This window comes from Hyperolius riggenbachi, chromosome 4 (genome assembly GCF_040937935.1).
Source record: "Hyperolius riggenbachi isolate aHypRig1 chromosome 4, aHypRig1.pri, whole genome shotgun sequence".
NCBI classification, from domain to species: domain Eukaryota; kingdom Metazoa; phylum Chordata; class Amphibia; order Anura; family Hyperoliidae; genus Hyperolius; species Hyperolius riggenbachi.
This window is the reverse complement of record NC_090649.1, coordinates 203,926,228-203,940,984: the sequence shown is the minus strand read 5'-3', so window position 1 is coordinate 203,940,984 and position 14,757 is coordinate 203,926,228. Positions and strand designations below refer to the sequence as shown.

Sequence of the window (14,757 nt, the reverse complement as noted above, 5' to 3'; positions counted from 1 at the left end):
ATAAAAGAGGCAACACTAGCCTGCATTTTATACTAATTAAAGAGCCAATACTTATAATACATAGAAGAGAATGTCTGCACTACTAGCACTGACCACTCTTAATAGACAATAGCAGAATGTTATGAATTTTGGCAAATGCTTTTACATTTAATGAGTCTGAGCGTTGGCCATATTGCAATACCATTTACCTGGGTTTGCCAGTTATTGTCTTTACATAATGCTATAAATACAGCAAATAAGTACTGTAATTCAGTGTGATATGGAATGGTGGATAAATGTTTTGTATTCCTGCACTAGGTTTCAAACCTACCCAGACACAGCCTTTAATTTCCCTCCAGAGCTCAAACCCGTATTGGTAGATTAACTGGCTTCCATCGGAATTTAGCCTACATTAAAGTAGGAACATTACTTTGTAACACCAATTGAGGGACATATTGTATCTACACAGTGGAGGACAACTGCTACTTTAATTGTAGACACACAATGCAGCACATCAGATGTGTGCACAATATGAATTGTAATCTGTTATTAAAAGTCTGGAGTTAGTTTATGTTAAAAAACACTGATGCAACTTGCAACCAAGGCTGGTATTATACTTTTTCCGCATATAAGTCAAGTATAGTAGGGCTCATCTTTCACGTGCTGCAGCGGCCCTCCCATTCCACTTGTAGGCCCCTCTACCACATGTAACATCCATGTCCTATAATTATTCCGTATAAAGTGCGCTTCCCAACACAAAGTCTCACAGTTCACAGTACTTGGTTTCCTCGTAAGGGTCCTATGTGCACTTCCAAGTCTCACAGAGGTCACAGCAATGTCTCCACAGAGGGACTCATCAGTAAGCAATATGTAAAAAGAGAAAGAAAAACACAAACATCATAGTGTAGTCTGTCTTGCACTTTTCTAATAGGGTCACCACCACCCTATGGGGTTCCCAGTGAGGGACAGAGATCACGATTAGGGACACCTCCACCACCCGGTGCTCCACCTTCCGGTTAGCACGCTCACCTTGCGGCAGGGCTGCCTTGCCTCACAGACAGCAATCTCGTTTTATTGCAATCCCCAGGATACTCTTCCAATCACTTCAGCACGCAATCTCTCAATGAAACACATAAAAAACATATATCATAGTGCAGAGGTCCTTAATATACCGGATTGACTGGACATCACACACATAAAGGCTTCCTTGCTCACCCTATTTAGCTGCTGCCCACCCTCACAGACAGCTGCATACGCTTAAGTGTGTGTAGTCTCTCCCCGGTAAATTTGCCTTCTGTCCTCCTCTGCTTCCACCAATGATTCTATGGACTAAAAACCTACAATAGTGTAAACCAGACACTTTATTTGCAGTATAAAAAGTAATGTACTCACAAATGAACAATGAAAAATGAAAAAAATAATTATTGGACATATACAGTATGTGCATGTAGCACAGTTGAGAGAGTGCTGCATGCCCCCTTTGGTCAGGGCTGTATTTTGATGGTTACAGGGGAGCGCAATTGACTATTTGAAACATCCATGTCCTGCAACTCCGTTTTTTATGTGTTACTGCCCATTTGCAGCCTTCTCTTTCATATGTAGCAACTCCTATTTCACATCCAGGTGCCCCCAAGGCCTTGGTGGCCTTTCCAAAAATCCAGCCTTGTATGCAAATATGTTTCACTTCCTGTGGATCGTGTGGTTTTAAAATATCATGTGACCAATATATCCAATGAGAGAGTGAGAGAATATTCCTACCCTTTTTTAGAAACAGTGATCCCGATAAATGGCTGTGGGATGACTTACAATCAGCTCCCTTAGTAGGAAGTACTTGCTTTCACCACTGAGAGCAAGTGCTCGAGCAGACTAGTGTTGGGCGAACAGTGTTCGCCACTGTTCGGGTTCTGCAGAACATCACCCTGTTCGGGTGATGTTCGAGTTCGGCCGAACACCTGATGGTGCTCGGCCAAACCGTTCGGCCATATGGCCGAACTAAGAGCGCATGGCCGAACGTTCCCCGAACGTTCGGCTAGCGCTGTGATTGGCCGAACGGGTCACGTGGTTCGGACCCGAACGCGCTCTGATTGGCCGAACGGTCACGTGGTTCGGGTAAATAAATACCCGAACCACGTCATATCTCCGCCATTTGTCTGTGGGTTTAGCTTTGGGTAGGCAGGCAGGGTAGTTCGCGCTCCAGCCACGCTAGCCAGGGTCCCCCCAGTCATTGTGTCGCTGCTGGGAATAGTAGTACACCGTTCGCTCAGCCACACTATATATAGCATTGTTTACTGCCACTGTGTACCTCGCTCAGCCACACTATATATAGCATTGTTTACTGCCACTCTGTGTACACAGCTCAGCCAGACTATATAGCATTGTGTGTACTGCCACTGTGTACCTCGCTCAGCCACGCTATATATAGCATTGTGTTTACTGCCACTCTGTGTACACCGCTCAGCCAGACTATATGGCATTGTGTGTACTGCCACTCTGTGTACACGGCTCAGCCAGACTATATAGCATTGTGTGTACTGCCACTCTGTGTACACTGCTCAGCCAGACTATATAGCATTGTTTACTGCCACTCTGTGTACACGGCTCAGCCACACTATATAGCATTGTTTACTGCCACTCTGTGTACACCGCTCAGCCAGACTATATAGCATTGTTTACTGCCACTCTGGGTACACGGCTCAGCCACACTATATAGCATTGTTTACTGCCACTCTGTGTACACCGCTCAGCCAGACTATATAGCATTGTGTGTACTGCCACTCTGTGTACACCGCTCAGCCAGACTATATAGCATTGTGTGTACTGCCACTCTGTGTACACCGCTCAGCCAGACTATATAGCATTGTGTTTACTGCCACTCTGTGTACACCGCTCAGCCACACTATATAGCATTGCGTACTCTGCCAGTCAGTGTGTATATTGCTGGGATCAGTAATACTCCACTCACCGCCAACCACTATATGAGCTCACCATGAGTTCCTCAGAGACCTCCGCTGTGAGCAGCACTCCCAACAACAGCAACAGCCAACGCCCCACGCAAGCTATAACATCCACCCCAGCAGCCAGTGGTCAGCAGCAGCCCTCCCCGGAGGAGAACGTTGTGTCCATCGGTCCGTTGCCAGAGCAATTAATGAGGGCTGCCATTGAGGAGATGATGGGCCTGATGTGGAGGAGGAGGTCTGGCTCAGGCCAGCATCCCAAGTTAATGTTGAGGACGATGAGGGGTCTGTGTCTGGGGATGTTGGGGTGGCAGAGGTGGTGGGTGGGTCAGACTCAGGAGAAGAGTTGTATGATGAGGATAATGATCGGGACCATCTGTATGTGCCTCAGAGTCCGACCCCGGAAAACATGTTGTATCGTGTGTTTAGGTACTAAAATCTGCGTTCCCAGTAGTGTTGGGCGAACAGTGTTCGCCACTGTTCGGGTTCTGCAGAACATCACCCCGTTCGGGGTGACTATATAGCAGACTATATAGCATTGTGTTTACTGCCACTCTGTCCATCACGTGTGCTGCTGCTGCTGCTGCTGGGTTAGCGTTGCCGGTCCCTGTTTATGGAACCTCTTTATTACATTTATGACTGCATGGCGGTACAAAGCATGCTATCCGCACGCTTCTTGTCCTCATGCAAGGCCTGGGTAGTTGTGTCTCAAAAAGCGTGGCCTTCTCCTCCTGCGCCTCCTCCTGTTCCATCACGTCTGCTGCTGCTGCTGCTGGGTTAGCGTTGCCGGTGATGGTCCCTGTTTATGGAACCTCTTATCTTTATTACATTTATGACTGCATGGCGGTAAAAAGCATGCTATCCGCACGCTTCTTGTCCTCATGCAAGGCCTGGGTTTTTGTGTCTCACAAAGCGTGGCCTTCTCCTCCTGCGCCTCCTCCTGCTCCATCACGTCTGCTGCTGCTGGGTTAGCGTTGCCGCGTGGTCCCTGTTTATTGAACCACTTATCTTTATTACATTTATGACTGCATGGCGGTAAAAAGCATGCTATCCGCACGCTTCTTGTCCTCATGCAAGGCCTGGGTTGTTGTGTCTCAAAGCGTGGCCTTCTTCTCCTGCGCCTCCTCCTATTCCATCACGTCTGCTGCTGCTGGGTTAGCGTTGCCGGCGCGTGGTCCCTGTTTATTGAACCTCTTATCTTTATTACATTTATGACTGCATGGCGGTACAAAGCATGCTATCCGCACGCTTCTTGTCCTCATGCAAGGCCTGGGTTGTTGTGTCTCACAAAGCGTGGCCTTCTCCTCCTGCGCCTCCTCCTCCTGTTCCATCACGTGTGCTGCTGCTGGTGCTGGGTTAGCGTTACCGGTCCCTGTTTATGGAACCTCTCATCTTTATTACATTTATGACTGCATGGCGGTAAAAAGCATGTTACCTGTGCAAAGAAACATGACATTTTCCGCATTTAAAAGACAGTTTTTCCTTTGAAACTTTACAATCAGTTTTCTCAAAAACTATAAGCTCTTTTTCAAATATTTTTTTCCCTCTTGTACCCACTCCCAAGGTGCACATACCCTGCTAATTTGGGGTATGTAGCATGTAAGGAAGCTTTACAAAGCACGAAAGTTCGGGTCCCCATTGACTTCCATTATGTTCGGAGTTCGGCGCGAACACCCGAACATCGCGGCGATGTTCGGCGAACGTTCGCGAACCCGAACATCTAGGTGTTCGCCCAACACTAGAGCAGACCTCTGCTGATGTAAAATGATAGTGTGTGGTAAAGATGTGTTACAGCATTAGCACTGTGCCCATTGCATCTTTAGAAACATCATGCTGATAGTTTTGTTTAAAAATGTGAACTGCCAGCTACAATTCTTATTTTATGAACAGACCACTTAGTGATTTTTTCTCTAAACTGTACTGGAACATCTCAGTCATATACAAATATCTACAATTTTCATTTCAAAGCTGGCTTCTGTATATCTGTAATTCCTTCCATCCTGCACCCCCTTCCCCCCTTCCCTATGCACTTTACAAGGGAAAATGTTAAAATCGCTGCCACTCATACACTTTTAAAACTACAATCACCAAACTTGGACCAAATATCCCTGATGTCAACACAAATGGACCTGCAACCAAAATATTGCCAATACACTTCTCCTCCTACAGTTTTAGGAGCACAGTTATGAAGTTTTGCACTTATATTTGGCCCACAGTGGTGTAGGTTGCTTGTGTAATAATAATTCTGGTAAAGCATCTGAAACCACTCTGGATTCAGACAGGAGCATTATACAGGGTCACCCTGACAATCTTACCTTATTATTTCACAATGTCAGGCAAAGATTTTAGTTCAAAGGACACTAATAACACTGCCTAGTAGAAATCTGAGCATTGGATGAATTAACTATAAAGAATCTTTACATGTACTGTAAAGAAAAAAGCAGAACCACTTCCTATACTCCTGTTTAGGATGGCAGGGGCAGGGGCGTATCTGGGTGACATAGTGCCTATGGCAAACACTGAATTTGCGCCCCCATCAGATCACCTTGTCCCATAATAACAGCTTCTTTTCTTGCAATGATACAAGTCTCCCCAGTATAGGTTGCTAGAGTTAACCCCCAAGTAAAAGTAACCAGAGGTAGCACCCTAGTGTGTGTAGCCAGAAGTAGTTCACCCATTATAAGTAGACCCATGTTTACGTTGCCCTCCCAGAATATTTAGTTAGAGATGTCTCCCCAGTATAAATAGCCTTCTTTAGCATAAGTGGTAAGAGGTATCCCCTCAGTATAAGTAGTCCCTCAATATAGGTAATGAGAGGTTCCCCTCAGTATAAGTAACCCCCTAGTATAGATTTGGCAGGTTTCTCCCAGTATAAATAGCCCTCCCCCCAGTATAGGTAGTGAGAGATGTCCTCCAGTATAAGAGCAGGTACAAATGCCTGAGAGGCATCCTTCAGTATGGTGGTGGAGCATGAGGGTGGAGGGGGCAGTTATGGCGCCCATGGTGCTGTGGCGCCCATGGCACAAGCCATGCCTGCACCCCTCTAGATACGCCTCTGGGCAGGGGAGATGTATTCAGTTAAGGATGGTGCAAAACAGGTGGGATCCCGGGTGCTCACACTGCCGTAGACCATGCTTTGCAAGCTACACCTTAAGGTGGGCAGGTGGAACTTTCTGCATGGCTCCTGCCCACCTTGAGGTGTAGCTTGCAAAGCATGGTCCCAGGTGGTGTGAGCAGCCTGGACCTACCTGTTTGTTTATTTCCATCAAATGCATGTCAGTAGGCATAGTGTGAGCCAAGCATTAGGTCTAATGTGTCAGGGTTCTTTAAAAATGCAGTGACCTAAATATTAAAGGACACCTGAAGTGAGAGGGATATGGAAGCTGTCATATTTATTTATATTTAAACAATGCAAGTTGCCTGGCTGTCTTGACTAGAAAGCGCAAAACGCTATCGCAGTCGCTAGCAATTTGTGATAGCGTTTTGCAAGAGATTTTGGGAGCGCGTTCCCTGCTCCTATACAATCCATTAGAATGGAAACACTCCCAAAATGCTGCATGTCCTGCAACTGCGATTTCCTTAACCGCAATTGCTCTAATAAAATCTGTCCTATACATTTACATTGCAGAGCATTTAGGGAAATCGCTAGCGATTGAAAGCGCTCCCTAAACGCTCTAGTGGTTTTCAGGCCTTACTTCAGGTGTTCTTTTAGTACTTAGACTAAGGGATTAATAGAATATGGAATAAGAATATGATGTTGCGTAGCTGACTACCTATTCACATGGATTTAGCTATCCTGTCATCCAGGAAGTGGCAAGTGATTACATCACACTGTCATTGAGGCCCTGAGATACCGTGAATGCGGTGAATCCAAAGAGTGGCGTGTAAGGGTAGCAGTTTACCTTTTGATTTTCACCAGTGTTAGAGAAATGCATAAAGCCACTTACATCCTTTTAGTCACAGATATGTCATGCAAACCAATAAATATTCTTTTCTGCATATTCTGCATTCCTTTTCCACTTACAGTTCCAGTGTGTGTATGCGTTTGTCTTTGAGCAGGCAACTGTCTATAGGTGGCCACACATGATACAATAAAAAGATCATTTGTACAGAAAAATTGAATTTTTTTTTTGTAATTTGAGCAAGAAACCTGATTGAGTCTCCCATTTTAATCAATGTAAGTAGATTGGGAGTGACTGATTTTTCTTATTAATGTTTTGAAAATTGAATGGTGTAGAATAGATTGACAGTTTCTTAATTTAAAGACCCAAGCAATTTTTTAATGAGTTTTTATTGAATTTTTTTTCATAATTTGGGCAAAGTTAACATGTGTGATACATTGGTCAGATTTTCCAGAAAAATGTATTGTAATTCTCAAAATGAAAAGATGTATAAAAAATATTGTATGTGGCCACTTTAAGATAAACAGACTGGTAACTGGCTTGATTATCAGAATTGCAGAAGTGCTAATGTTCTCTTTTATAGTTCTTCTTGTTCTCTGCAAAGCATCCATGCAAGCCAACCTATAACAGCTTGGGGATAATCTATCATTCTGTATAACATGGCTGTTCAGTACCCCATCTTCGCTATCCTTCTTACATGACCTTAGTGGTGGAGCGAAATAATCACTGTGCAGTGGCAGACAAAGGCAGCAGTCGCAATGCGTAGGATGCATAAGGGTAATTCGGTGATCTGGTGATCACCAGACCCTGAATTACTTCTCCCTCTGAGATGCGACGACTTTTTCTTGTCAGAGAGGAATAGTATTTAACGACGTCAAGGATTTGAGTGGTAGTAGAGAGAGCTCATTTGGCCTACCCTGTGTCCAGCTCACCGGCAGCATACTAATACGTACACAACAGTGGGCCTCTAATCAGAAGAAATGAAGTGGGCCCATGTGATATCTTCCTCAGCACTTTATAGAGGAAGAGGCAACCACAGGGTTGGTAGTGACACATAGTGAAAGTGATACCAGGTAGGAACAGACACATGGAAGAGCCTAGAGGATCATCCAGCCTTGACAGTGGTGCAGCTGCATGGGCCCCTAGAGAATTTGGGGCATGGCCTGCAGGGGCCTATGTCCGCCTCTGTCACTGTGGCCTGCTGGATGTGGGGATAGCTAATCCCATGGTAATTAGCTGGAACGATTTAACATTCGAGGCCTCCAGCTAAGATGAAACTTTCCACTTAACCCAGTGAGTAATTCCATTCTTTAATAACATCTTTTTGTTGTAACAGTATGCCAGGGCCATCTTGTTCTGTCCTGTTCCCCTTTCATCTATAATTATGTCATCTGTTGTAATAAATAAGATAAATACCCTTTTAATTTTTCAGTCTAAGTAATTAATCCACCCATGAGAACTTTATAAAAGAAACCTAAGAAATCAATATTTCAGCTATAAATGTTTTTTCTTGGATTAGATGCAACCATTAAACTATATTTCACTTTCATTGTGTATAAAGTGCCTCTCTATCCTACCCAATCTATTACAGGTTTTACAGATACACTCTGTCATTTATTGTCTTTTGCATTTCTTTGCATATTTAGTTGTTTTTGAGAACCCTGCCGCGCCTGCTGAGAATGCACGTGCGTCACAGTGACCTGGCTCCTCCCCCAGCTCCACTCACACGACGCTGCAGCTCCCTTGGGGTGATGATAAAGGCTGATGAATACATGCTGAAGAAGCCAAGGAGTGAGCTCATGTTTGAGAGACAGAAGGAGAGAGAAGGACTCATGAAGATTGTGCTGGAGAAAATAGGTATACAAGATACAGTCATGGGTCCTTATTTAATGAACTTTTATCCTGAGTTTTCTCCCAGGATTTGAAACATTGTCATCCACTCTACAAAAAAAAACAAAAAACGTTTCAGCGCCTTGAAAGTGAAAAAAATTCTAAAAGGTAGGTAGAAAAATTAAGATGGGGACTTTTATTGATAAGGTGTAAAAACATCTCCTGCGAGAAAACTCAGGAGAAAAGATAATTGCATGGGGGCATGATGTGGAATAAGCAGCTTTGTTGTGTTATTAAACTCTGTAAAAAACACCTTAATTATGTTTCCTTAAGGTAGAGGAATGGCAAATGGCACTGTACAAGATCTCATTCACAGTTTAAGTCATGCAGCTCCAGAAATTAGAGCCACAGTGGATGCCTGTAACTACCTTGCAAGAACTACGCGGGAAAAGAATGAATTCAAAAGTGTAAGTTCATGAAATACTGTCTTGGCAGAGAATGAGCTTAGCGATTCTCCTAAACATACCATTGAAAATAATTTTGTGAATAGACAGCCAAGGCTGTGTTTTCTTATTATTAGAGGTTTGTAGGGAGAAGACGAACATACCAAGCATGTTTCTATTTCTTTACATTTTTTTATTGAATTTACCACATTTTTATAAAGCCAAAAAGGAACAGAATTAAAGGGGAACTTCAGCCTAAACAAACATACTGTCATTAAGTTACATTCGTTATGTTAATTAAAATAGGTAATATAATCTCTTACCCACCCTATTTTAAAAGAACAGGCAAATGTTTGTGATTTCATGGGGGCAGCCATCTTTTTGGTTGAAAGGAGGTAATAGGGAGCATGAGACACAGTTGCAACTGTTCTGTGTCCTGATCACCCCTCCCAGCTGCACGCGCTAGGCTTCAAATCTCAATTTCAACAAAAAAAAATTGCGCCAAAACAGCAGAAGGAGAACAACAACATCAGAAATCCCATCATGCTTTGCACAGCATCAGGAGAAAAATGCCGTTTTCTTCTGTGCAGCTAAAAATGATGCTTTGGTAAGAAAAACAAAGTTCTGATGCTGTGAAACTGTTAAAGAAACACCAAGCCTTTTCAATGCCGCTAAGTAGTTCTCTAATCTGGAGGTTCACTTTAAGCTTCATATATTTTCTGTAAAAGTTAATTCATGGTAATAGAACTATCCCAATTATTTTTAATTTGGCATTATAAATGTATAATAAATACCTAGCTTGGAGCAGGTATGGGCAAATGTATGTAATGTATAATGGCATGGTTGCCTAATTTTATGTGACATATGCTCTGGTTTCTAACATCTGCAATGATTCAGAGGATTTATAGAATTTAGTATGGCTCTCACTTTGTTTAATTGAGAGAAAATGAAGTTACATGAAAGAGGAGCACAATTTATTTTCCTAGTTTAGGGTACTTAGACCTGGTCATATAAAGCTGGTTTTTTATTCAATTCAGTATATTCAATGGTATGGTAACCTCTTATAAAGTAGGGGTCTTTTTCTACATAAAAAACTGTTGTCCTGAAATTTCACCAAGACAGTGCTACTGTATACCGGTATGTTTTCCTATGTTTTATCTTAGAGGGTACTGCATCAAGCTCTGGATAGCACAACCATCAGCATTTTTTTTTTTTTTTTTAAGTCAATAAATTTTTATTGTAATAATAAAGATAAACAACATAGTGTGGCAATATACATAAGTACAAAAACACAGAGTATAAAACAAAGTAGTACATATTATACAGAAGTGGCAAGGCCCAAAATATATATTATGGGTGTAGGCATGGCATCAGTCCGCCATTGCTCACCTCCCTGAGTAGCAGGAATATTATCCCTTCTTATCCTTCTATGTAACAGGTAGTATTTATCATGAGTAGGAACCAGAGCCCAAAGGGCATCATATCTGGCCCCTCGACCTAAGTATAAGGTAAGGGAATGTGATAAAATCTGAAAACCTTATTTTGACGTTTACTCAAAGTATTTAGGCCCATTCGACCTTCTGAAGCTGAACAATATACCCTGGTAAGTACTTTAAGCCTCTTGTGCACAGCATGGCCAGAGAGGCCACTAAGAAAGTTAGAGAGTGGATAGAATATCTGAAGAGAGGAATATGAAGGAAAGAAAAGGAGAAACAGAAGAGAAAAAGAGTAAGAGTTCTCTTCTCCAGACCCTGCAGGTGAAAGACCAATGCCAAGTTTGAAAAGGAAAAAGATTTGAAAAGTAACTGAGGAAAAATCCCTTCACATCTCTCACAGGCCAAATCAGCAGGAATCGCAGAGTCACCGCTATATTCCCAACATTGCCCTTCCTTCATCAGATTCTTTGAATATTGACCACATTAGCCAACTGTTTTGATGATTTAGGAGTCTACTGTGAGATTCCTGTACTATAGCTTACATTGATTCAATAAAGCGCATTTCACCTAGCCAATCCTGGATTGATGGGGGTATAGTAGATTTCCAATGTCTGGGAATGGTGAGCCTAGCTGCTACTAGCATATGTCTCAGGAGTGATTTTTTAAATTTCTTTATCGGGATAGGCAACATGAGCAATAACAGTGACTCTGGATTAATTGCAAGCGAAACATTTAGACATTTATCGATGATCGATGTTATTGTTGTCCAAAAGGGATGAAGTTTTGGGCATGATAACCAAATGTGAACCATGGTACCCCTCTCTTCACCACATCTCCAACATAAGGGGGAAATGTTAGAGTAGATATTGTGCAGTTGGGAGGGGGTCCTGTACCATCTGGCAAGGATCTTGGAGGCATTTTCTTTGCCTCTACTAGAGAGTGAAATTTTAGTGGTAAATATAAAGGCTTGTGACCATTGTTTGCTGGAGAATTCAACTCCAAGTTCAGAGTGCCATTTCTCAATGTATGTTGGTCTAGCATCATCAAAAATAGCCTGTAGAAGAGTATTATAGAATATACTCACTGTGTGCCGGTCAGGGGGGGAGACAAAGCAAGATTTCTCAAAAGGTGTCAATGTTCGATTCAGGTAAGAAAAATCAAGAACTTGTTTCAAAAAGTGGGTCAGTTGAAAGTACTCATACCAGGGAATTCTCTGGCCATTCCCTTTGGCTTCCATTTCAACTTTGGTGGCTATTTTATTATTGATGATTAAGTCTTTAATTTGGATCTTTTCACCCAAAATCGTCCTGCTATGCATGCCTTCCCCCATGCCCGGCACAAAGGCAGGATTCTCCCATACAGGCATAAGTTCACTATAGTAGGAGGATATTCTATGTTGTGATATTGTTTTGTCCCATAGGGCTAATGTAGCTCTAGTGGGGCCTAGGGGACGTAAGCCTATGTCCAGCCTCACTTTAGATGGTATCCATGGTAACGTTCCCAGAGTATTATCCAAGATGTCATTTTCTAATGTTACCCATTGTTTAGAGCTATTGTGAACACACCACTCTTTAATTCTCGTAAGGTGGGCTGCTAAATGATATATTTTGGGACAAGGGAGGGCGAGTCCACCTTCTTCTTTGGGTTTAAAAAGCACTGAAGCAGCGATTCTGGGCCTACGGCCTTTCCAAATATATTTAAGCCACATAGTTTGAAGTTCCTTCCAAAAACTTGCAGGAATAGAAATTGGGAGTACTTGGAGTGGATATAATAATCTAGGCATAAGATTCATTTTAATTACATTGATGCGGCCAACCCATGAATGTAGCAGATCTGACCATTTGTCTAAGTCTTTGTTAAATTGAGCTAATATTGGAGGAAAATTTTCTTTGAACAGGTTAGTAGGGTTTTTGGTGAGTTTAATTCCAAGGTAAGTGATATGGTCTTCTTTGTAGATAAATGGAAAGGAATGCTTAAGCTGTTCCATGTCTGTGTGGTTTATGGAGAGATTCAGTATGCTACTTTTAGACGGGTTTATTTTGAAATAGCTCACTTCCCCGAATTCATGTAGTAATTTGAGGAGGTTAGGTAGAGTAATCAATGGTTTTGTGATAAATAGAAGCAGATCATCTGCATAAAGAGCCATTTTATATTGTTTCCTCCCAACTTCCACCCCATGGACATCTGGGCATTGTCTAATGCTTATGGCAAGGTGTTCCATGGTCATTATATATAATAAGGGTGATAGAGGACAGCCCTGGCGAGTACCATTGCGTAGGAGGATAGGATCTGACAGAATACCATTAATTTTCAGCCGAGCTGACGAGTTTTTATAAAGTATTGATACCATGTTATAGAACTGGGATTCAGGACCGAATCCCAGAGCAGCAAGGGATCGACGCAGGAAGGCCCACGATAATCTATCGAAGGCCTTCTCCGCGTCGACCGCCAGCAACACAGCCGGTATCTTTTTCTTTTGGACGTACTGTGATAGAAGCAGTGTTTTATAAGTATTGTCCTTGGGTTCTCTACCTGGAACAAATCCAACTTGGTCTGTGGAAATGATAGAGGGAATACATTGGATAAACCTATCTGCTAAAATTTTTGCGAATATTTTTAGGTCCACATTAATAAGTGAAATTGGTCTGTAATTGGAGGTAATTACAGGATCCTTACCTGGTTTAGGAATTAGAGAAATATGGGCCATCGTTGATTCTGCAGGTAGAAGTGTTTCTGAGGAGATATTTGAGAAGGCATTAAGAAAGAGAGGCGCTAAAGTAGAGGCGAAGGCTTTATAGTATTCCACCAGGAATCCATCTGGCCCTGGGGACTTACCAGATTTCAAAGTTTTAACTGTGGAAAGAAACTCATCAGAGGTAATCGGGGAGTTAAGTAATTCAGTAAGGTCTTTATCTAGACGTGGGAGAGGAGATTTTTCAAGGTAGGCGTCTATCTTGGGAGTTGGAGGATCTGTAGGAGAAATGTTATATAGTTTGGAAAAATAACCATGGAACACCCTAGCTATCTCTTCTGATTTAGAGACCTTTAGACACTTAGAGTCCATGATGTGGGGGATATATGTAGAGGCTCGTTTGTGCCGTAAAGATGCTGCTAGTAGCTTACCACTTTTATTATTATGTTCATATAGCATACCATTGTATCTCAGAAAGTTATGTGCTCTATTTGATTCCAATAAGGTCTGTAGCGCTTTTCTACGCTCTAGCAGCTTATCTCTGTCTGCAATTAAAAGGGTTTTTTTATGAGTTCTTTCTAGTGTTAATATTTCTTGCAGTAAAGATTTAATTTGGGCTGTATGTTCTTTTTTCTTTTTTGCTCCTATTTGTATGAAATGTCCCCTTAACACACATTTGTGAGCAAACCACACAGACATGGGTGAAGCCTCTTGATCCGCTGAAGTATTAGCATCAATATAGTGGGATAGTGCTTTTTTTAAGGTAGCTGCTGAGTCCTTATCCTGAAGAGTCTTGTTGTTCATACGCCATGATCTTAAGGGAGTGGGGTAGGAGGGGAAAGATACTTGTAGGTATACTGGAGAGTGATCTGACCAAATCTGAGCTCCAATCCTTACTCTAGGTGACCACGAGAGGATGGCATGAGATACTAAAAACAAGTCCAGTCTGCTATAGCTATTGTGTGGGTGTGAGAAAAAACTGTAATCTTTTTCGTCTGGGTGCAGGATTCTCCAGACATCTACTAATTGTAGATCAAAGAGAGTCTTCTTAATCCTCCCAATAGCTCTATAGGGCTGACTAGAGACTCCCCTGGAGTTGTCGAGAGCTGGGTCTAGAGTGAAGTTAATGTCACCTCCTATGATAGTATACCCCTCTCGAAATTCATCCAGGGCAAAAAGAGTGGAGCGTAAGGTGCTTATTTGATCGACATTTGGCATATATATGCCGGCTATGGTAACTCGAGTGTTAGCTATATTACATTTCAAGAATACATATCTACCCTGTGTGTCCACTTTAGCCTCTAAGACTTCTGCAGATAGAGTATAATGAAGAGCAATGGCTACTCCTCTGGATTTGGACTCAGCATACTCAGCACAAAACCATTTAGGGTAATACTTGTTGTGTGATAAATCTGGGGAATGTCCCTTCTTAAAATGAGTTTCTTGTAATATCAAGATTTGAACCTTTTCTAAGTGGCTCTGGTATAGGATGTGAGATCTTTTCCTAGGCTCATTAAACCC

The 14,757-nt window shown here is 42.3% G+C and overlaps 1 protein-coding gene across 2 annotated transcripts in view; it reads left to right on the top strand.

Moving 5' to 3' along the window:
* Nucleotides 1-14,757, top strand: part of CHRNG (cholinergic receptor nicotinic gamma subunit) — a 44,947-nt gene that overhangs the window by 24,850 nt on the left and 5,340 nt on the right. For both annotated transcript variants that reach the window (XM_068281271.1, XM_068281269.1), the window contains exons 10-11: nucleotides 8,482-8,692; nucleotides 8,999-9,132. In XM_068281271.1, the coding sequence (XP_068137372.1) occupies nucleotides 8,482-8,692; nucleotides 8,999-9,132 (345 nt within the window). The remainder of the gene's footprint in view (nucleotides 1-8,481; nucleotides 8,693-8,998; nucleotides 9,133-14,757) is intronic.